The following is a 22449-nucleotide window of genomic DNA, read 5'->3' as shown; positions in this document are numbered from 1 at the left end:
CCTAGGAAACCTGTCTGCCTCGCAACCCTTAGGTAGGCGCGGCTCCAAGGTCAGTGTCACCTCTGGCCTCCAGGCAACCCGTCACCTAGACGACCAACTGAAAAAAAAACCGGAAAGTACGGAAGCTGTCAGATCATCTCGCGATATCTGGCGGGCCGTCGTCGGCCTTCCGGGCCTGGGAACGGAGGCGGCTCTCGCGATAGTTGCCTGGGGTTTGAGCGCGGGGCCCGACGGTCCGGAAAGCTGGAACTGCGGGTGGGGAACATGTCGGATTCGGAGCTCGGCAGGAAGTGGGACCGGTGCTTGGCGGATGCCGTCGTGAAGATAGGTAAGGGGTTCCTCGTCTCCGGCAGGCCCCACCCGGAGCCAATAAGTTGGCTCAAGGCTCCGCTGACCCGGAGGGCGGAGGAGAAGCCCCGGGAGAGGTCAGGCCGTTTGGCCTGTTCCAGCCCCTCAGGCCAGGGAGAGCTGTCCGGGCCCGGGCGGGAGGTCACTACGGCGGCTGGGGACGCGGGCTCCAGGAGCCTGGGCGGCTGCCCGAGGAGGGAGGGGTGGAGAGGCAGCCCCGAGGAGGTGGGGGTCGGGTTGGCAGGTGGCAGGAGAGTTGGGGAGCTCTGCGAGTTGAAGCAGTATGCAGGGCGCAACCTTGGGCTGGAGGCTGGAAATTCTCCTCCCTCGTGTCACATCTCTCGCACGGGGCGTGCAGCTTGGCCTGGAGGCCACATTCCTCCTCTGCTGAATCAAAAGTGCCCTCTAAGAAGGTCATCGGGAGCATTTTATAGATATTGTCAGGCTTTAACGTGAGTTGTTGTCATTCCCGAATTGTAACCTGGTTTATAGGCATCAGAGTAGTCTGGGGCCTGAAATCCGAGACATAGTGATGGTGATCTGGAATTAGAATTGCCTTGGAAAGTAAGGTAGTGATTGGTAACTTTTCAGCCCTTAGTGTAACTCGGTGTAGCCTTTTAACACGTGCTCAGGGACGACACAAAAATTATGAAGTCACTGCTTGGAGGGGAGAGGGAAAGAGGGAAACTCACTAAGTGCCAGACTCTGTGCTGGGTGTGCAACTTAATACATTATTTAATATAAGTCATGAAATTGAGAGTCAAGTGAAGGGATTTGCCCAGGGCCAAATCAATGACAAAGTTGGGAATTTAACCCAGGTTTTCTGGCTTCAAGTACCATACTTTTCTTCAATACTAATTTTTATTATCTAATTTTGATATTTTTGTATGGAAATCTTAAAAAAGTATTTAAGAGGATTTAGGATTGTGCCCTTGAATGAAAGTGTTGGAAAAGAAATAAAATTGTAAGGTCCATGAGAGCAGGGATGTTTTCTGGTTCATTCACTGCTGGAGCCTCAGCTCCCAGAAGAGTGCTTGATAAAAAATGTTGAGAATGAGTCAGTAAATGAAGTAATTTATCACAGCTACCCCTTCATCCTCGAATTCACCACTTACCGGCTGTGTGATTTCGGGCAAGTTATCTTACCTCTCTGTGCCTGCTTACTCATTTGTAAATTGGCAATAATATTGCTATCTCACAGAGTTGTTTTGAGGATTAAATGAGTGAGTTTATGTAGAGGCTTCCTTAACTGTGAAATGGGGATAAAGAGATAGATTTACCTAAAAGGATTATGAAGACTGAAGGACAGAAAAGTACACAAGATACTTGCACAATGCCTGGCACTTACTATATATTCAGTAAATGGTGGTAGTAATAATTGTTAATATTGATACTGTGCCACTGCTGATCACCTGAGGCAGTAAGTAGTGTGTGTCATTCATGAGTGGGACATTGGTGGGGCATACACAGGTGGAATAATTAAATGAAGCATGGTGATATATGATTACAGATAAAAACTAAAATAAGTTATTTAGACTTTTTGCTGCAGAGCTGTTATTATAAATCAAGTAAATGGAGTGGTGGGTTGAGGGAAGTGGGCCTTTAGTAGAGCTTTGGATAATGACTTGGGCTTGGGTAGTCAGGGAGAGTGGAAGAACTTGAGCAGAGGCTGGTTGAACTTTTATGGAGGAGGAATTGAAGCACGGAGAGGTTAAGTGGCTAGGAGTGGAGGAGCTGGGGTTAGACCCAGGCATTCTAATTTCAGCACCCTTCTACTCCCTAAACAAGGCTGGTTTGAGTGGAGTCAGAATTGTGGATTACCTTAGAGAGATTCTACTTTACCTTGAAGGCTTTTGAGTTGGCTTTGACTTTTTCACATGCATTCTGCATATTCAGCACCTTTGTCTTAAAAATCTATTACTTTCTGCTCCCAGGGCTCAGTAAGTCGAGGCTAGTAGGGAATCATGAGATTTTTTTAGATGTTGGGGGTAGGAGTTTATTAATTAATTTATTTTTGCTGTGTTGGGTCTTTGTTTCTGTGCGAGGGCTTTCTCTAGTTGTGGCAAGCGGGGGCCACTCTTCATAGCGGTGTGCGGGCCTCTCACTATCGCGGCTTCTCGTTGCAGAGCAGAGGCTCCAGACGTGCAGTCTCAGTAGTGGTGGCTCACGGGCCTAGTTGCTCCGCGGCATGTGGGATCCTCCCAGACCAGGGCTCGAACCCGTGTCCCCTGCATTAGCAGGCAGATTCTCAGCCGCTGCGCCACCAGGGAAGCCCATGAGATGGTTTTAAGTAACAGATATGTACTGAGCTATGGGCCAGTCAGTGGGCAGATAGGGAAAGAGAAGGCATTTCAGTGCCCTCAACAGGGAACTTACGTGATGTAAATGGAATTTTGGTATGATTGTCCTGGCAGTGTTTTATATAGAACAAATCAGGAGTAGAGGAGGCTAACAGTACTGTGAATGTGAAGTGATAAAAGTCTGAACTGTTAGACCAGAAAGGAATGGGTCTGTTTGAGAAACTTCAAACTTTATCCCTCATTTATAAAGAAGAGATAGTAATACCCACCTCCTGGGCTAGCACAGTGCCAGGTACATAGTAGGAACTCAATAAATGCTGTTTTCTTTATCTTCTCTCCAACTGGGTTAACTTTGCCTCGTTTCATTTCTTATAAAGAGGACTCCAAGGTTAGAACTTGGTTAAGTGGTGATGTCATTGATAAGAATTTGGAAGTAAAGCAGGAGGGGTGCATGTGCACCTCATTAGACTAAGTTACATATAAGACTTAGTAACTGATCATGTGAGGTGGCAGGAGAGAGACTGTAGTGAGAAAAAAAGCTCATAATTTTGATTGTTTTTCTGCTTACATGGTTGAATCTGTTTGAGAACGATAATGAGGTTGAGAAGAAGTTTTTAATTTTGAGGGAGAAGCTGAGTTCAGATTTTGAGGGGGTTGTCCCTGAAGTAATGGACGTAGAGAAAGGGCATATGAGAAATGAAGCATGGAAGTGTAATTTTGGGGGACTTTCGTCTAAGAGGTATTTGAGACTATGGAATGAACACTTTTTTTTTGGCTGCCTTAGGTCTTTGTTGCGGCATGCAGGATCTTTTGTTATAGCACGCGGGCTTCTCTCTAGTTGTGGTGCATGGGCTCTAGAGTCTGCGGGCTTAGTTGCCCCGCGGCATGTGGGATCTTAGTTACCCGACCAGGGATTGAACCTGCATCCCTTGCATTGGAAGGCAGATTCTAAACCACTGGATCACCAGGGAAGTCCCTGGAATGAACAGTCTTCTCTATGAGTGTGTTAGTTCCTATTCCTATAGGCAGTGAGGTTATAGAACTCTTTAGAAGTTATAGAACTCTTTAGAAGTTACAGAGGTTATAGAACTCTTTAGAAGCAAGTTTCTTTGGCTGCTTGCTTTTCTAGTACTTCAAAATGGAGATGGAGACTCAGGAACGGCAGCCTGCCATAATAAGATAGAGGTTTTGTAGAAGATGTAGGCAGGGAAGAAGGGCCAAGGCAAGCTTTCAGCTGCATATTGATAATTTCATATTCTCTGGCTTCAGAGAGACTGAAGGGAGGTCAAGGTGAATGGACAGCTCCCCTGGTGAGCACTTCTCTGTTTGGCACCTTATAATTAAGTGTTTTCATTCTTTTCCCACCGATTTGCTGAAAAATGACTATTTTAATTGCTCATGTTTAGCCTAGATATTGTACAGCTGAGTTAAAGAGCCCTCATAAGCATGTACTTTAGACACAAGTTGTTTTAAAAATTGTACTTCAAGGATTTACTCTGAAGCTTGAGTAATGTTCTCATATGATTTTGTCCTATAGGAAGAACTACATTTATTTATAAATACCACCTCTCCTTTCCTATCATAGGGAAAGCAGTTCTATTTCCCCCATATTCTGGTTTAAAAATATCTATTTATTTGTGTGTAATAGGAGTATGTGGGATGGAAGATTTCTAATATGGTTTGACCTGGTGTATTGAGCTCACTGACTCAAAGAAACAAAACAAAACACACTGCCTCCCTGTAATAGGCACAACAGGCCATTGTTTGTTAAACATGTTTCTCTCTTCTTTCACTTCTTGTTCCTTTCTTTTCCTTTCTTCTCCTCAGATTTTTCCTTTCTCCCTAGTTCATCCATAAGGTTTGAGACTAATGTCTTTAAAAAATAATAATAACATTGTTAGCATTTAAGAAGTTCCTAGGTGTCCTATTTATTCTCCATCACATCACTAAATTCTTTTAAAGCTTTTTTTAAAAATTAATTAATTTTATTTTATTTTATTTTTGGCTGTGTTGGGTCTTTGCTGTGCGCCGTCTTTCTCTAGTTGCAGCGAGCGGGGGCTACTCTTTGTTGCTGTGCCTGGGCTTCTTGTGGTGGTGGCTTCTCTTGTTGCGGAGCACAGTCTCTAGGCATGCGGGCTTCAGTAGTTGTGGCATGCGGGCTCAGTAGTTGTGGCTCGCAGTCTCTAGAGCGCAGGCTCAGTAGTTGTGGCGTATGCGCTTAGTTGCTCTGCGGCATGTGGGACCTTCCTGGACCAGGGCTCGAACCTGTGTCCCCTGCGCCGGCAGGCGTTTTTTTTAACACCTTTATTGGAGTATAATTCCTTTATAGTGGTGTGTTAGTTCCTGCTGTATCACAAAGTGAATCAGCTATACATATACATATATCCCCAAATCTCCTCCCTCTTGCATCTCCCTCCCACCCTCCCTATCCCACCCCTCTAGGTGGTCACAGAGCACCGAGCTGATCTCCCTGTGCTATGTGGCTGCTTCCCACTAGCTATCTATTTTACATTTGGTAGTGTATATATGTCCATGCCACTCTCTCACTTCATCCCAGCTTACCCTTCCCCTTCCCTGTGTCCTCAAGTCCATTCTCTACATCTGCATCTTTATTCCTATCCTGACCCTAGGTTCTTAGAACCATTTTTTTTTTTTTTAGATTCCATATATATGTGTTAGCATATGGTATTTGTTTTTCTCTTTCTGACTTACTTCACTCTGTGTGACAGTCTCTAGGTCCATTCACCTCACTACAGATAACTCAATTTTGTTTCTTTTTATGGCTGAGTAATATTCCATTGTATATATGTGCCACATCTCTATCATTCACCTGTCAGTGGACACTTAGGTTGCTTCCATGTCCTGGCTATTGTAAATAGTGCTGCAATGAACATTGTGGTACATGACTCTTTTTGAATTATGGTTTTCTCAGGGTAGATGGCAGGCAGATTTTGAACCACTGTGCCACCAGGGAAGCCCCACTAATTTTTCTTAATAGCTCTTATCACCATCTGGAATTTGCAATTTGTTTCTTTACTTGATTGTCCCTCCTCCCTAGAATGTAAACTTCGTGAGAACCAGAGACTATTCTGTTCACTGTCGACCCCCAGCCCCTGGGATAGAGGAGGCATACAGTAACTATTGTTAAATGAATGATATGTGTTGCTGAGAATTTTGTAGACTCTGTGCTCAGCCTGTATCTGCTACTCAGTGTCTTTATTAACTGAATGAATTAGCATTTAAATTTTAAAAGTCCAACTAGGGTACATTTCATGTGAATTTCTGCCAGTTCACACTTTGATCATGTGTCCTTGTACTCTTGGAACTTTTGCCAACTTTTAATTTCATCTGGGCATGTAAATTATTGTCGGTAATCTTAATAATAAAGTAGTATTAGAAATATTTGGGAGTAGTCAACCAAGAAACATAAACCAGAGAGCACTTTTTTATTTAAACAAGTAGAGCATGATGTTGGTTTAAGTGGTACTGCCAAAGCCTTATTGCAGGAAATTAAAAAGGAGTGAAGAATATTACGTTTTATGAATAGCATGTTCCATTAGTTTATGTGAATGCGTCATTAATGGCTTTTGCTAATTTTATGAATTTATTTTTGTTTTATCAGATTTATTGCATGCTCTGGTTTTCTTTCCCACTCTGCTCAAGGGCTGTGCCATTTATTGATATTTTCCTTGTACGTACTGACTAGTTAGTCCTGTGTGTACCCACATGAATAAGACACACATTCTTGCTAATGGGAATAGGAGGCCTAGTCTTGTGCTAACACAGGAGTCTTAATAGCTCTGGGACAGAGCTGATGCGCTCACCTTTGCTTGTCACTCGGACTGGATGGGAGGATTTATCTATTTTCCGTTTCCCAGGGGAAATAAGATCCTAAGAGATGAGAAAATCAGAGTTTATGAGACTTATGGAGGTCCTTACCTGCAATTTGAGAATATCTAAGCCCTGCAAGTGTAGGTCATAGAAGCACTGTCATTGCCCTTAGAGTGCTGTTACAACTCACTCTCGAATGCAGAAGGCCTGTGCTGGCAGGCTGTGACCTCACGACCAAGTTGATGTCTGTGTGGCAGAAGCTATGGCCCCAGATTTACTGGAGGAAGCTTTGAGGAGAATCTTGTTCCAGTACTTTGTGGATTCATTTGGAGGCCTTGGGAATCCTTAATGTGAAAAAACTGTGAAATTGGCTATGTCCCTTCTCCCCCACATTTCACTCCCACTTTGAGACCAGAGTAAGGAATATCTAGCCTTTTTTTTAAAAATTTTAATTAATTAATTTATTTTTGTCTGTGTTGGGTCTTAGTTGATGTGCGGGGGCTTTAGTTGCGGCGAGTCGGGGCTACTCTTCGTTGTGGTGCACGGGATTCTCATTGCGGTGGCTTCTCTTGTTGCAGAGCATGGGCTCTAGGTGCACGGGCTTCAGTAGTTGCAGCAGGCGGGCTCAGTATTTGTGGCTTGTGGGCTCTAGAGCGCAGGCTCAGTAGTTACAACACACAGGCTTAGTTGTTCTGCAGCATGTGGGGTCTTCCCGGACCAGGGCTCGAACCCATGTCCCCTGCGTTGGCAGGTGGATTCTTAACCGCTGCGCCACCAGGGAAGTCCCAGGAATATCTAGTCTTAATAATACATGTATTGGCCAGAAAATCTAAAAGAGGAGAAAGAGATGTCATGGTTGGGAGAGGGGTTGACCAATGCCATGATACTTTCCTGAAAAAGGCTGTCCTTGCAAGCCAGGTGTATTAAGCATAAGGAAAAATGCAAGCCATGGACATTTATAAGCAGCCACTAGAATGTATTCCATTTAATGGACTGTGATAGCATTCACATGCCTTTCCTTTTCTTTTGCCTGATTTTTTGCATTAGAAATAAATGTACCAATAATTACCTCTCTGTGCCTCAGTTTCCTCAACTATAAAATGGTAGTTGTTTACAAGTGATGATAAAATGAGATAATCTCTGTACAGTGGTTAGTACATTACCTGTACTTGGTAAATACTAACTGCAGGCATGTGAATGAAGGATAGCAATCATAAGTTAAAATAACACATTTGCTCCTATCACGGCTATTGTGGGTGGTGTGGAAGTCCGACAATTGGTATTCCAGTTTTATATACATAGTAGTAATAATTAATGTATACTTCTCTAAGCAATTTAATACCAGGCATTGTGGAAATCTCGGGGGAGGGGTGGACAGATGAATAGGCACTGGGCCTACCCTTGAGGGGCTTATCTTATTGAGGAATGTGAAAAGGAGGTGGAGACTTTGGAATTCTGTCTTAGAGAATTCCATCTTAGGTGTTTAGTAGGTGGACCTGGTGGAGGTCTGCATTTCAGGTCTCAGAAACTGTCCAGGCATCATCCCAGAGGAGAGACTTTGGCTCCTTCCGGGAGTGATGATAATGGCTACCATTTATTGAGCACTTACTATGTGCCAGACACTGTGCTAAGCATGTTACATTATCTCATTTAATCCTCATAGTCTTGAGGGGTATTTTCCCTCAATATATATTTTTTAATTGTGATAAAATACAAATAACAAAATTTACTGTTTTATGGGGGGGATAAATTAGGAGTTTGAGATTAACCTATACACACTACTATATATAAAATAGATGAACAACAAGGACCTACTGTATAGCACTGGGAACTATATTCAATATCTTGTAATAGCCTATAATGGAAAAGAACCTGAAAAAGTATATACATATGTATAACTGAATCACTCTGCTGTATACATATACATATATAAAACTGAATCACTTTGCTGTATACCCAAAACTAACACATTGTAAATCAACTATATTTCAATAAAATTTTTTAAATTTTAACTTAAATAAAAACATTTTTAAATTGACCATCTTAACCATCTTTAGGTGTACCACTAAATAGTATTAAATATGTTCACAGTGCTGTACACTCATTACCATCGTCTATCTCCATAACTCTTCATCTTGTAAAACTGAAACTCTGTACCCAGTTAATAACTCTCTACTCCTGCCCATACCTCCCAGCCCCTGACAACCACCACTCTACTTTCTGCCTCTGTGATTTTGACTACTCTTAAGTACCTCATGTAAGTAGAATCGTACAGTATTTGTCTTTTTGAGATTGGCTTATTTCACTTTGTATAATGTCTTCAGGGTTTACTCTATTTATTTTTTTATTTAGGCTGTGTTGGGTCTTCCTTGCTGAGCACGGGCTTTCTCTAGTTGCGGCTGGTGGAGGCTACTCTTTGTTGCAGTGCGCGGGCTTCTCATTGCAGTGGCTTCTCTTGTTGTGGAGCATGGGCTCTAGGCCTGCGGGCTTCAGTAGTTGTTGCTCGCGGGGTCAGTAGTTGTGGCTCGCAGGTTCTAGAGTGCAGGATCAGTAGTTGTGGCACACAGGCTTAGTTGCTCTGCGGCATATGGGATCTTCCCGGACCAGGGCTCGAACCCGAGTCCCCTGCATTGGCAGGCAGATTCTTAACCCCTGTGCCACCAGGGAAGCCCGTTGTGGCTGTACCATTTTACATTCTTATACTGCCCAAGAGTCGCAGTTTCTTCACATCTTCACCAACATTTGTTCTTTTCTTTAAAAAAAATTTTTTTAACAGTAGCCATCCTAATCAATGTAAGGTAGTATCTCATTGTAACTTTGATTTGCATTTCTCTAATAATTAGTGATGTTCAGCGCATCTTTTCATATACTTATTGGCCATTTGTCTATCTTCTTTGGAGAAATGTCAGTTCAAGTCCTTTGTCCATTTTTTTTATTATTATTTATTTTTGGCTGCGTTGGGTCTTTGTTGTGCGCGGGCTTCCTCTAGTTGTGGCGAGTGGGGGCTACTCTTCTTTGGGGTGCGCATGGTTCTCACTGGTGGCTTCTCTTGTTGTGGAGCATGGTCTCTAGGCGTGCGGGCTTCAGTAATTGTGGCTCGTGGACTCAGTAGTTGTGGCTCACGGGCTCTAGAGCGCAGGCTCAGTAGTTGTGGCTCACGGGCTTAGTTGCTCCACAGCATGTGGGATCTTCCTGGACCAGCATTCGAACCCATGTCCCCTGCATTGGCAGGCAGATTCTTAGCCACTGTGCCACCAGGGAAGCCCCCTTTGTCCGTCTTTGAATTATTTTTGTTGTTGTTGCATTTAGGATTTCTCTATATATTCTTTTTTAAAATATTTATTTATTTTTGGTTGCGTTGGGTCTTTGTTGCTGCGCATGAGCTTTTTCTAATTGTGGCGAGCGGGGGCTACTCTTCGTTGTGGTGCGCGGGCTTCTCATTGCAGTGGCTTCTCTTGTTGCGGTCACAGGCTTCTAGGCACGCAGGCTTCGGTAGTTGCAGCACGCGGGCTCAGTAGTTGTGGCTTTCCGGCTCTAGAGCACAGGCGCAGTAGTTGTGGCACATGGGCTTAGTTGCTCTGCGGCATCTTCCCGGACCAGGGCTTGAACCCGTGTCCCCTGCACTGGCAGGCGGACTCTTAACCACTGTGCCACAAGGGAAGTCCCATCTCTGTATATTCTTGATATTAATCCTTTATTGGATCTGTGATTTGCAAATATTTTCTCCCACGTATGTGGGATACCTTTTTGCTCTGCTGGTATTATCTTTTGGTGCACAAAATTAAAAAATTTTTATGAAGTCCAGTTTGTCAATTTTTTCTTTTGTTGACTGTGCTTTTGGTGTCTGAGCAGCAAAAATCTTGTTTCTCATCTACTCTCATACTGACAGTACTTCTGATGGCAGATGTGTGGGTTTTCCACACCAAGATATTCTCTGACACCAGCTGGGTGCTCCATTACACAGTTCAATTCTGACAATAACAGGATAGCACAGACCCTGTGAGTTAAGGGCTTAGTCCCCTAAGACTCTCACTTCAGATGCCAATCAGAAGTCCAGATTGTTACCTACGCTTCTGACTGACTGGCTATGAATCAGAGGTTCCCATGATTTCCTCTTAGGGTTCAATAATTTGTTAGAATGGCTCACAGAGCTCAGGAAAGCAGTTTATTTAGTAGATTACCAGTTTATTACCAAGGATACTAAAGAATGTGAATGAACAGCCAGATGAAGAGATACATTTGGTGAGGTCCTGAAGGGTCCCAAGCACAGGAGCTTCTGTTTCTGTGGAGGTGGGGTACACCTCCCTCCTGGCATGTAGCCCTCCTGGCATGTAGATGTGTTCACCATCCTGGAAGCTCTCAGAACCCCATACTTTTGGGATTTTTCGGAAGCTTCATCATGAAGACATGATTAATCATTAACTCAATCTCCAGCCCCTCTCCCCTTCTTGGAGGATGGGGGATGAGGCTGAAAATTCCAAGCGTGACTTGGTCTTTCCGGTGATCAGCCCTCATCCTGAAGCTATGCAGGAACCCATCAAGAGTCGCCTCATTAGAGTAAAAGACACACCTATCACCCAGGAAGTTCTAAGGGATTTAAGAGCTCTCTGCCAGGAACTGGAGGCAGAGACCGATATATGTATCTGTATGATTTCATATCCAAGAAATCATTGCCAAATCCAATGTGGTGATGTTTTTGCCCTGTGTTTCCTCTTAGAGTCTTATAGTCTTTCCGGTGTTTGAACTGTGTTCAGTTAATTTTTTTATTTTTTTTTTTTTTGCGGTATGCGGGCCTCTCACTGTTGTGGCCTCTCTCGTTGTGGAGAACGGGCTCCGGTCGCGCAGGCTCAGCGGCCATGGCTCACGGGCCCAGCCGCTCCACGGCATGCGGGACCCTCCCGGACCAGGGCACGAACCCGCGTCCCCTACATCGGCAGGCGGACCCTCAACCACTGCACCACCAGGGAAGCCCTATTCTGTTAATTTTTGTATATGGTGCCAGATAAGGAGAGTCTGATTTCATTTGTTTTGCATGTGGATATCCAGTTTTCCCAGAACCATTTGTTGAAAAGACAGGTCTTTCCCCACTGAATGATCTTGGCACCCTTGTCAAAAACCATTTGACCATATGTGCAAGGGTTTATTTCAGGGCTGTCTATTCCATTGGTCTATCTGTCTGTCTTTATGCCAGTACTACACTGTTTTTTTTTTTTTTTTTTTTTTGACTGTGCCGTGTGGTTTGAGAGATCTTAGTTCCTTGACCAGGGGTTGAACCCGGACCCACGGCAGTGAAAGCTCTGAGTTCTAACCACTGGACCACCAGGGAATTCCCAGTACTACATTGTTTTGATAACTGTAGCTTTGTAGTAAGTTTTGAAATCAGGAAATTTGTCTCTTGGTTTGTTCTTTTTCAAGATTATTTTGGCTACTCAGGGTCCCTTGAGATTCCATATGAATTTTAAGATGTGTTTTCTATTTCTGCAGAAAATATAGGATTTTGATAGGGATTGCATCGAATCTGTAGATCACTTTGGATAGTATTGACATCTGGTAGCAAATAATATTCTATGGTATGGATATACCACATTTTGTTTATCCATTTATCAGTTGATGGACATTTAGGTTGTTTACACTTTTTCGCTATTATGAATAATGCTGCTGTGACCAAGTATACCAGTTTTTATACGGACATATGTTTTCATTTCTCTTGGGTATGTTCCTAGGAGTGGGATTACTGGATTGTATGGCTCTTGGTGTAGCATTGAGAAAAACCATTAAATGTTAAGCTGAAGAGTGACGTGGTTGAATGTCTGATTTCAGAAAGATCCCTGAAGTATTATGGGAATGAATTGGAAAGGCCCAGAATAAGGGCAAGGGATGTATTAGTATATTATTGCAAAGTCATGTCATAAGTGAAATGATCAGGTTAGAGGAACCCAGAACTAAGATGGGGGCAGAAGGAGTGGAATGGAGACGGATGTAATGGTGACAGTACAGCAGTAATGTTTACCGAACTTGAAATGCAGGCTCATGAGCAGGAGTTGTCAGGGTGATGTCAAACCTACATAAATGGAGAGTGGAATTGCGGTTGACAAGTAGGAGAGGCAGGAGGGGAGCCCAAGTAACATTTTGCAGTTTATTAATTTCTGATATGTCTTGAGATTTGTCACTGGTTATATGCAGCTCTGTCAACAGAGATGAAAGTTAATGCTTTGCCATACATTCATCTTCATGAAAAGAAAGGGTTTGGCCTTGTGCCTTCCTTGCTAAGAAAGTAGGACAGTAAATGATTTAGCAGCTGACCTACCTTAGAATTAACCAGCAGGTTTTGTGTATTCATCCTCTAATCAATTATGTGTAGTTAAATTGATTGTTTAAGACCATTTTAATGTTAAAAAAATACTATACTGGTCAACTAATCTATAACAAAGGAGGCAAGGATATACAATGGAGAAAAGACAGTCTCTTCAATAAGTGGTGCTGGGAAAACTGGACAGCTACATGTTAAAGAATGAAATTAGAACACTCTCTAACACCATACACAAAAATAAACTCAAAATGGATTAGAGACCTAAATGTAAGATGGGACACTATAAAACACTTAGAGAAAAACATAGGAGGGACACTCTTTGACATAAATCACAGCAAGATCTTTTTTGATCCACCTCCTATAGTAATGGAAATAAAAATAAACACAAATGGGACCTAATGAAACTTAAAAACTTTTGCAAAGCAAAGGAAACTACAAGCAAGACAAAAAGGCAACCCTCAGAAGGGGAGAAAATGTTTGCAAACGAATCAACGGACAAAGGATTAATCTCCAAAATATATAAACAGCTCAAGCAGCTCAATATTAAAAAACAAACAACCCAATCCAAAAATGGGCAGAAGACCTAAATAGACATTTCTCAAAGAAGATATATAGATGGCCAAGAAGCACGTGAAGAGCTGCTCAACTGCTCAACATCACTAATTATTAGAGAAATGCAAATAAAAACTACAGTGAGGTATCACCTCACACCAGTTAGAACGGTCATCATCAGAAAGTCTACAAACAACAAATGCTGGAGAGGGTGTGGAAAAAAGGGAATCCTCTTGTACTGTTTGTGGGAATGTACATTGATACAGCCACTATGGAGGTTCCTTAAAAAACTAGAATTACCATATTACCCAGCAATCCCACTACTGGGCATATACCCAGAGAAAACCATAATTCAAAAGGACACATGCGGGACTTCCATGGTGGCGCGGTGATTAAGAATCCGCCTGCCAATGCAGGGGACATAGGTTCGATCCCTGGTCTGGGAAGATCCCACGTGCCACGGAACGGCTAAACACGTGCACCACAACTACTGAGCCTGCGCTCTGGAGCCTGTGAGCCACAACTACTGAGCCCACGTGCCACAACTACTGAAGCCCGTGCACCTAGAGCCCATGCTCCACAACAAGAGAAACCACTGCAATGAGAAGCCCGCGCACCACAACTAAGAGTAGCCCCTGCTCACTGCAACTAGAGAAAGCCCGCACACAGCAATGAAGACCCAATGCAGCCAAAAATAAAAAAACAAAAAGACACATGCACCCCAATGTTCATTGCAGCACTATTTACAATAGCCAGGTCATGGAAGCAACCTAAATGCCTATTGACAGACTAATGGATAAAGAAGATGTGGTACATATATACAGTGGAATATTACTCAACCATAAAAAGGAATGAAATTGGGTCATTTGTAGAGGCGTGGATGGATCTAGAGACTGTCATACAGAGTGAAGTAAGTCAGAAAGAGAAAAACAAATATCGTATATTAACGCATATATGTGGAACCTAGAAAAATGGTACAGATGAACCGGTTTGCAGGGCAGAAATAGAGACACAGATGTAGAGAACAAACGTATGGACACCACGTGGGGAAAGTGGCGGGGTTTTGGTGGTGGTGGTGGTATGAATTGGGAGGTTGGGATTGACATGTATACACTAATATGTATAAAATAGATAACTAGTAAGAACCTGCTGTATAAAAAAGAAATAAAGTAAAATTCAAAAATTCAAAAAAAAATACTATACTGAAAGAGGCCATTGAATAGTCATGGAAAAAGAAAGCAAATTACTGTTTTTCTTTAAGTATCAGTTCATCTGATAAATGTGGGTTACCACAAAGTATTGGTGGCTCACCAAAAAGTGCCTTTTGGTAGCCTGTGTTTGCAAACTGATACCTCTCCATTTCATGGAGTGATATCAATTAGGCTAAACTAAAATACTTCAGAGGTTTTTGGTTGTTTATAGGTTTGGGTTTCAAATTAGTACATGTTAATTGTTGAATTAGTAGCTGTATTTTGTTTGTTATATGTATTTATAAATAGTGTTTGGGAGCAGAAATCCTTTTTCCATTTGCGGCAGCAATATGAATAATGGAACATTGTGATCTTCCTAGAGGAGAATTTTCTGTTAGTATTGTAGAATAATGTAATTAGGCACTATATGGAACTTGAAAACATATTTAAATTTTTGTTTTGGCTGTGGTTTTATGCTTTCCTAAAATGTGGCCTGAAACAGTTTATTAGTAAATATGCTGAATTACTTTTTCTGGCAAGTGCATTTCAGTGTTGAATCCAAGGGAAAATATAAATATTTACTTATAAAAGTCATTTGGAGTGGTAATTTTTTACCATGGCCATTGACCCACTAGTGAAATGTTAGGGCATTGCTAGATTGGATCCTGTTTATTTAAAGGCCAAGAGAGGGAAAGAGAGAGGAAGTTAACATTAATTGAATACCTGTTATGTGCCACCGTATTTGGCACAGTAATATATTATCCCTTTTTTACTCTACTAGCAATTCAGTGAGGAAGTTTATATTATCTCTTTTTCAGCAAGAAAAATAATGCTCAAAGATACTTGTAGAAATTGAGAAGTTCATTTAAAAATCCACATGAAAATGTAAACAATCCAGAACAAAGTGTTTTTTTTTTTTTTTGGCTGTGCCCTGAGGCATGCGGGATCTTAGTTCCCCAACCAGGGATCGAACCCTTGCCCCCTGCAGTGGAAGCACAGAGTCTTAACCACTGAACTGCCAGGGAAGTCCCCAAAGCAATTTTTAAAAAGAAAAACAAAGTTGGAAGACTAACATTACCTGATTTTAAGACTTACTGTAAAGCTTCAGTAAACAAGACAGTGTGGTGTTGGAGAAGGGATACACGTATAAATCGGTGAGATTGGCTAGTGTCTAGAAATAGACCCATAAATATATTGTCAATTCATTTTTGACAAAGATGCCAAAGCAGTTTAATGGGGAAAGGAAAATCTTTTCAAGAAATTGTGCTAGAATAACTGGGTATCCATAGAGAGAAAAAAAATGAACCTCATTATCATACATAAAAATACATATCATACATAAAAATTAACTTGAAGAATCACAGACATGTAAAAGCTAAAACTAAATATTTCTAAAAGAAAGCATAGGAGAAAAATCTTTGTGACCTTGAGTTCAAAAAGATTCCTTAAAAAAAAAGATTACTTAGGTCACAGAAAGCAAAATCACAAAGAAAAAAATTGATATGCTGGATTTGATCAAAATTTAAAACTTGCTCTTTGAAAGACACCATTAAGAGAACAAAAAACGGCAAGCCACAGAATGGGACAGAATATTTGCAATACATATATCTGATAAAGGACTTGTTTCCAGAATAAAGAATTTTTAAATTTCATCATAAGAAGACAATCCGTCTAAGAAAATTGGTAAAATGTTTGAAAAGATTCTTTGCAAAAGAAGTTATACTAATGGCAAATAAGAATATGAAAAGATGTTAACATCAATGGGTGTTGGGGAAATGCAAATTAAAATCATAATGAGATACCCCTATACACCCATTAAAATAGTTTAAAAGACTGACAACAGTAAAGGTTTTCTAGGATGTGGAGCAACTGGAATTCTTGTACACTGTTGTTGGGAAAGTATAATGGCACAATCATTTTGTAAAACTGGTAGTTTCTTATAAAGTTAAACATACCATCTATTCTACTCCTGGGTATTTATTTACTCAGGAGAAATGAAAACATGTTCACAAAAAGTCTTATATATATGTCCTTGAAAGGTGTCCTTGATAATCATAAAGTGAGAAAAGCAAATTTTAGAACATCATGTGTGATAAATGATCCTACTTATATAAATGGAATGATAAACAATAAACTTTATCCAAATTACGTCTTGGAATGATAATGATGCTTGGTGGGGAGGATCATTAACTTTGCTCTTTTTATGATGTAAGGAAATAAATGTGAGAACAATTTCTGTTCAAAAAATTATTTACTGAGTTCATTTGGTTCCTACAGTTGGGGACTATGAATAATCTTTAAATAAATATGTTAAGTCTAGTTTTGTTATTTAATCGGTTAGTTTAAATAAGCTTTTCACTAACTTTGAAATTACACTGGTACCTATAAATGAAGTTTCTCATTGATTGACAAGTTAATGGGATTTGCTCTTGGTGTGGACGTGATGTCCCATTGTTGCTTTCCTTGTTTGGCCCCAGTTGAATAACTTCCATGAATACATAGACTTACAGAATGATAGATTATTAGAGCTGGAAGGAACCTTAGGGATTCATTTGGTCTAGCGGTTTTTAAATGTCTTCCAAAGTACCCTAGTGGTTGCCACTGGCGGAGGGGGGCTAGGTACAGAGCAAAAAGGGAAGGCCGAGCAAGTGGATTTCTAGTCAGGCTTTCAGCCCAGTCCCCTCCCCCTGCCCAAACAGAGCAACTCTACTTTGATCTGTTGTATTTATATGTTTTCTGCATACGATTTTATTTGGAAAAATAATTTGAATGCTTTGGGGGGAAAAAGGCTGATAACAGTGATTTCAACCGTTTCACTTAACAGATTGGAAAAATGATGTCTGGAGAATTTGAGATGTGTTTCCCAGGGTCTGTTCATACAGAGTGATTTGTTTGGAACCTGTTTCTTTCTGTTCTGGATATTGGATAGATTTGTCCACGAGACTGCTGCTTTACAGCTCCTCCTGGATTTACCCAGTCACTGGGGTCCCACACACTTGGGGCGCACACACACACACACACACACACACACACAGTCTTCATTCTCCTACCACTGACCAGTCAGTAACGTAGTTTGGATCTCTGTTTAAGATAACATTTCTATTGAATGTGTTTGCTTCCTATTTCAGCTAGAGACCATTTCTAACTGAGAAATGGCTATCTAGAATCATATAACTTATATGTTACAACAAACAGGGGAGTTTATCATGTTTTCAAAATGTGGTCTGTAGAGCCCTAGAGTTTGTGGGGCCCATCTGGGGACAAGTACAGGGTTCAGGAGGGTAGGGCCTGGTTGCTACTTGGACTCCTCAAATAGCAGCTTAGTTTTATCTTTTGAATGTACCGGGCTTTCACAGAAGATTTCTCTGGAAGAAAGGCTTTCTGCTTTGAAAGAGAGAAGAGGAAGAAGGAACGGAATTGTGTCCAGCCTCTCACTGTAAGGGTGAGGAAACTGAGGGCCTGCAGTGTTAACCTCCTTCAGCTGGAAAAGCAGTGTGTGAGACATTGAAAGAAGAGTCGGCCTTGGGAATTCCCTGGTGGTCTAGTGGTTGGGACTTGGCGCTTTCACTGCTGTGGCCCGGGTTCAAGCCCTGGTCGTGTACCATTTGGCATGGTGCAGCCAAAAAAGAAAGGGTGGGCCTTGAGCTGAGTGAGCTTGGGACAGTCTTTGGCTTCTTTGAGCCTCAGTTTCCTCTTCTGTAAATTTGGGATGCTAATTCCTACATGGTTTTGATGAAGCCCAGGATTAGATAATAACCTAATGGTTGTGAAAGTATTTTATAAACTGTAAACCCCTAGACTGGGGGTGAAGTACCCCCTCACCCCAGGGACATTTGGCAATGTTTGGTGCCATGTATGGTTGCCATACTGGGGGATGGGGGAGTGGGGGTACTGACATCTGGTGGGTTGTGGACAGGGATGCCGCTAAAACAACAGCACCCACGACAAAGGAGTACCAGCCCCAAATGTCAGCAGTCAAGGTTGAGAAATCCTGCCCATGACAAATGTAACTTCTCTAGACTTCTCATTCTTTACGACTCCCCTGCCACAGCCCTGCCAGACTACACTCACCCAACACAGGGTCGAATATTCATACATATAGTACATCTGTACACACAGACTCTTTCAGCAACAAACATAATGGGAAATGAAGTGGAAAAAAAAGAAAAAGGAACAAACAGGATAATTAGAATGACTTTTTTTTTTTTAATTTGGCCACACCACATGGCTTCTGGGATCCTAGTTCCCTGAACAGAGATTGAACCCACGCCCTCAGCAGTGAAATCGTGGAGTCCTAACCACTGGACCACCAGGGAGTTCCCTAGAATGACTTTAAAGAAAGCATAGCTTATAATTTTTAGGTCTTTTTTGTTTTTTTGACTAAATACTTACTTGTAAAAAAAAAAGAACTGTATTACTTACAGTGAAAGTCCATTGGAATCTAGATAATGATTTAGCAGGCAGACTCTCAACCACTGCGCCACCAGGGAAGCCCTTAACTTGTCCTTTTTAAAAGAAGTGGAGAAAGTGAATTTGAAATGCTTTTTATTTATTTATTTTTAAATTTATTTATTTATTTTTGGCTGCATTGGGTCTTAGTTGGGGCACTTGGGATCTTTTGTTGCGGTGCGAGGGCTTCTCTCTAGTTTTGTGGCATGGGCTTCAGAGCATGTGGGCTCTGTAGTTGCGGCATGTGGGCTCTCTAGTTGTGGCATGTGAGCTTAGTTGCCCTGCAGCATGTGGGATCTTAGTTCCCTGAGCAAGGATTGAACCCGCGTCCCCTGCATTGGAAGGCAGATTCTTAACCACTGGACCACCAGGGAAGTCCCTGAAATGCTTTTTAGGAAGCATGATAGGAACAAGAAATAAAGGATAAAGAGGTGTGCTCACTTCTGCAGCACATATACTAAAAAAAATTGGAATGATACAGTGAAGGTTAGCATGGCCCCCGAGCAAGGATGACACAAATTCGTGAAGCATTCCATATTTAAAAAAGGGGGGGGTACCACTTAGAATAACATTTTGGAAGAATATGGGATATGAAAATATGGTCAATATTAATGGAGGATGGGGAGCCATTTAGAAAAATGGTACAAGTGAGATGTGTCTGGGAGAGAGGGCAGATGTGGGGGCAGATCGCAGTGTGGCCCAGGTGCTTGTTTAAAATAATAGAGACCCATGACCAAGTTGCTTCAATTGTGTATTTCTTCAGGTAGAATTTGATTAATAGTTAACAGTGTATATGGGAGGAATTGAAATCCATTGCTTTTACTTCCGTTTCCTTTATCCAACCTAAACCTGCATTAGAATGCTTAGGATAATTTGTAATTATTATACACTCTGACATAATTGCTGACGAATTTGTAGACCTACTTTGACAAATGTTAGAAACAAATGTTTCTGATTGTTTATCAGAACCTGCACATATAAACTACTCAGAATTCCTTTTTGATAGATTTTAAATGATTAACTGAAGCAAATGATTTGAGCAACATAATTCACTTTTTACTAGGAAGGTAGTCCTAAGAAAGCTGCTAGTTTCTTGGCATCATTTCAGATGACTACATTGAAGTCCATGAGTTGTAGGAAATTTTTTTTTTTAACCATTTCAGCGTAAGCCTGTATGTGAACTTATAATATCCCCCTCTGATTAGAAGCAAAAATACAGTATATTACTGCTCTAATCTTACGTTGTCTTGACATTAGTATAAATGCTACTAATCTTATGTTTTCCCAGAAGAGATTGGCTGTGACCATTGAAAAAATGACTTTTTTTCCCTTGTTCCAATTGCAACTTGAAGTTCATTTTATTTCAGTGCATAGCTTATCTTTTGTAAGACTTTTTTTCTTCACTCAGTGTATGAAAACTAAATTTTTGGTTTCTTAATGTATGCAAGTCCAGGGATTTGGAGAGGTTTATTTATGGGGCTTTGTAGAGTACTTATGCTAAGGAAGAGTAGCCCCCGCTCGCTGCAACTAGAGAAAGCCCGCGCACAGCAATGAAGACCCAATGCAGCCATAAATAAATAAATAAATAAATACATTTTAAAAAACAGAAAAAGAAAGAATGACTGTAGAATACTACTGTAATAGAAAGTCAGCTGGGTGCTGTTTCCTAAACCTCATAGTCTTGGGCACCTTATGAGAGCTAGATTTTTAAGAAGACATTTAAATTAAATTAATTAATTTAAAAATTTTATTTATTTTATTTAATTATGGCTGTGCTGGGTCTTCGTTGCTGCGTGCGGGCTTTCTCTAGTTGCGGCGAGCGGGGGCTACTCTTGGTTGCAGTGTGTGGGCTTCTCATTGCGGTAGCTTCTCTGGTTGCAGAGCACGGGCTCCTGGTGTGTGGGCTTCAGTAGTTGTGGCGCACAGGCTTAGTTGTTTCGCGGCGTGTGGGATCTTCCTGGATCAGGGCTTGAACCCATGTCCCCTCCATTGGCAGGCGGACTTTTAACCACGGCGCCACCAGGGAAGCCTGAGAGCCAGATTTGAACAGCAAAGAAAAAGTTGCTTGCTCACAGAGGTCCCCGAAATTCAGACAAGCCATTCCCACACTTTTGTGAATGCTGGTCTGGGATAGTCACCATTTGCACCAACACTACCTTAATTGCAAAACCATTGGTATCTTTTTAAAGTACTTGACCCCCTTTTCCATCTCTGCATCTCTGTCCATGACTATATCTTTACCTAAGCATCCCTTATTTAAGAATCATCATAAAGTGTGGTCACTCCCACTCCTCAGAAATTCCTAATCCCTGGTCAGAGTTGTGCTTTAACCTGTCCTGCTTACCTTTAGTACCGTCTCGCATTTCTGCTAGGCATGGAGTACACAAAGGCAGGGGGTGCGGGGAGTGTGGTGTTGAGGACAGATCAAAGTATGTAGGGTCACATTTTTCAGTCAGATAGCAGAGAAGGGAGAATCAGAAGTGTGGACCTAGCTCCCACCTGGCCTACTGCAATGGCTTTCTCCTAACTGGTGTCTCCATCTTGGATGGAGCCTTCTTCAAATCTGTCCTCATTGCTGTGAGTGGGCTGTTGTAAAGTACACATCTGATATGTTGTTTCCCTGCTTAATTTCTAACACTGCTTCCCTACTGCTTGTAATAGAGGCCAAGATCCGTAGTTTGCCATAGGAGACTGTCTGGCTTTATTTCCCACTGCACACGGTAATTTAGTGACCGGGAGCTCCTCGTAGTGCGTTTCTCTCGTCCCCTTCTCTCCTTCCCGCTTCTCTAACCCTCCAGGATGGTTTGCGTGCCCTTCTCAGTGCATCTAGCACATCCTGTTTCTGTCATTGTTCCTTGTACTTCGAGTTTCTAATTATCAGTAGGCTCTAACACTAAATAATGAACTTACTGAGAGCAGAACCTTATTTCCTGGGGCCTATCATAGTGCTTGGCACACAGTGGGTGCTCAGTTTGTGTAATGAAGGAAATGCCCACACATAGTGTTGGCTAGGATGAATTTTGGAAGGTATCTAGTTTCCTTTGGTAAGTCAGATTGATTAATAACTATATCTGTGAGGAGGCCACACCGGTGGCAGGGTTAACATGGTGACCAAAGACGAGGCCTCTGGAGTCAGACTGCCTGGGTTCAAATCCCAGACATGTGACCTGAGGCAAGTTACTTGACCTTTCTGTGTCTCAGTTTCTTGGTCTATGAAATGGGGCTAATAAGAGAAGTTTATTGTGAAGATGTAATGAGGTAATTTAATCCTGAAGCATTAGTGCTTAGCAAATGCTCTTCACTTTATGTGATGTTATTTGGTGTTCATGAAAACATTATAGATGTTGCATTTTTATAAATCAAATTATATTTTAGATTTGTTAAGGGAATTTGGTATTAAAAGGTTATTTGATGACTTTTAAATAGCACCAATGTTTATTTTTATTTATTTATTTATTTATTTATTTAT

General features: G+C 41.6%; 1 protein-coding gene and 1 non-coding gene across 3 annotated transcripts in view; both read left to right on the top strand.

Moving 5' to 3' along the window:
• Nucleotides 1–176: 176 nt before the first annotated feature.
• Nucleotides 177–22449, top strand: part of MICOS10 (mitochondrial contact site and cristae organizing system subunit 10) — a 35973-nt gene continuing 13700 nt past the window's right edge. Inside the window, exon 1 of one of the 2 annotated variants that reach the window (XM_024750020.1) lies at nucleotides 177–328. In XM_024750020.1, the coding sequence (XP_024605788.1) occupies nucleotides 265–328 (64 nt within the window). In that variant the 5' untranslated portion in view covers nucleotides 177–264. The remainder of the gene's footprint in view (nucleotides 329–22449) is intronic. The other variant, XM_024750022.1, reaches the window with a different exon arrangement.
• LOC112402858 (U6 spliceosomal RNA) lies at nucleotides 19414–19522 on the top strand. Its single transcript, XR_003003778.1, has one exon. It is a non-coding gene; the product is annotated as a U6 spliceosomal RNA (small nuclear RNA).

This window comes from Neophocaena asiaeorientalis, unplaced genomic scaffold, assembly GCF_003031525.2.
Source record: "Neophocaena asiaeorientalis asiaeorientalis breed wild unplaced genomic scaffold, Neophocaena_asiaeorientalis_V1.1 scaffold275, whole genome shotgun sequence".
In the NCBI taxonomy this organism is placed as follows: domain Eukaryota; kingdom Metazoa; phylum Chordata; class Mammalia; order Artiodactyla; family Phocoenidae; genus Neophocaena; species Neophocaena asiaeorientalis.
The sequence above is the reverse complement of the archived record's forward strand: the minus strand, read 5'-3'. Positions and strand labels throughout refer to the sequence as shown.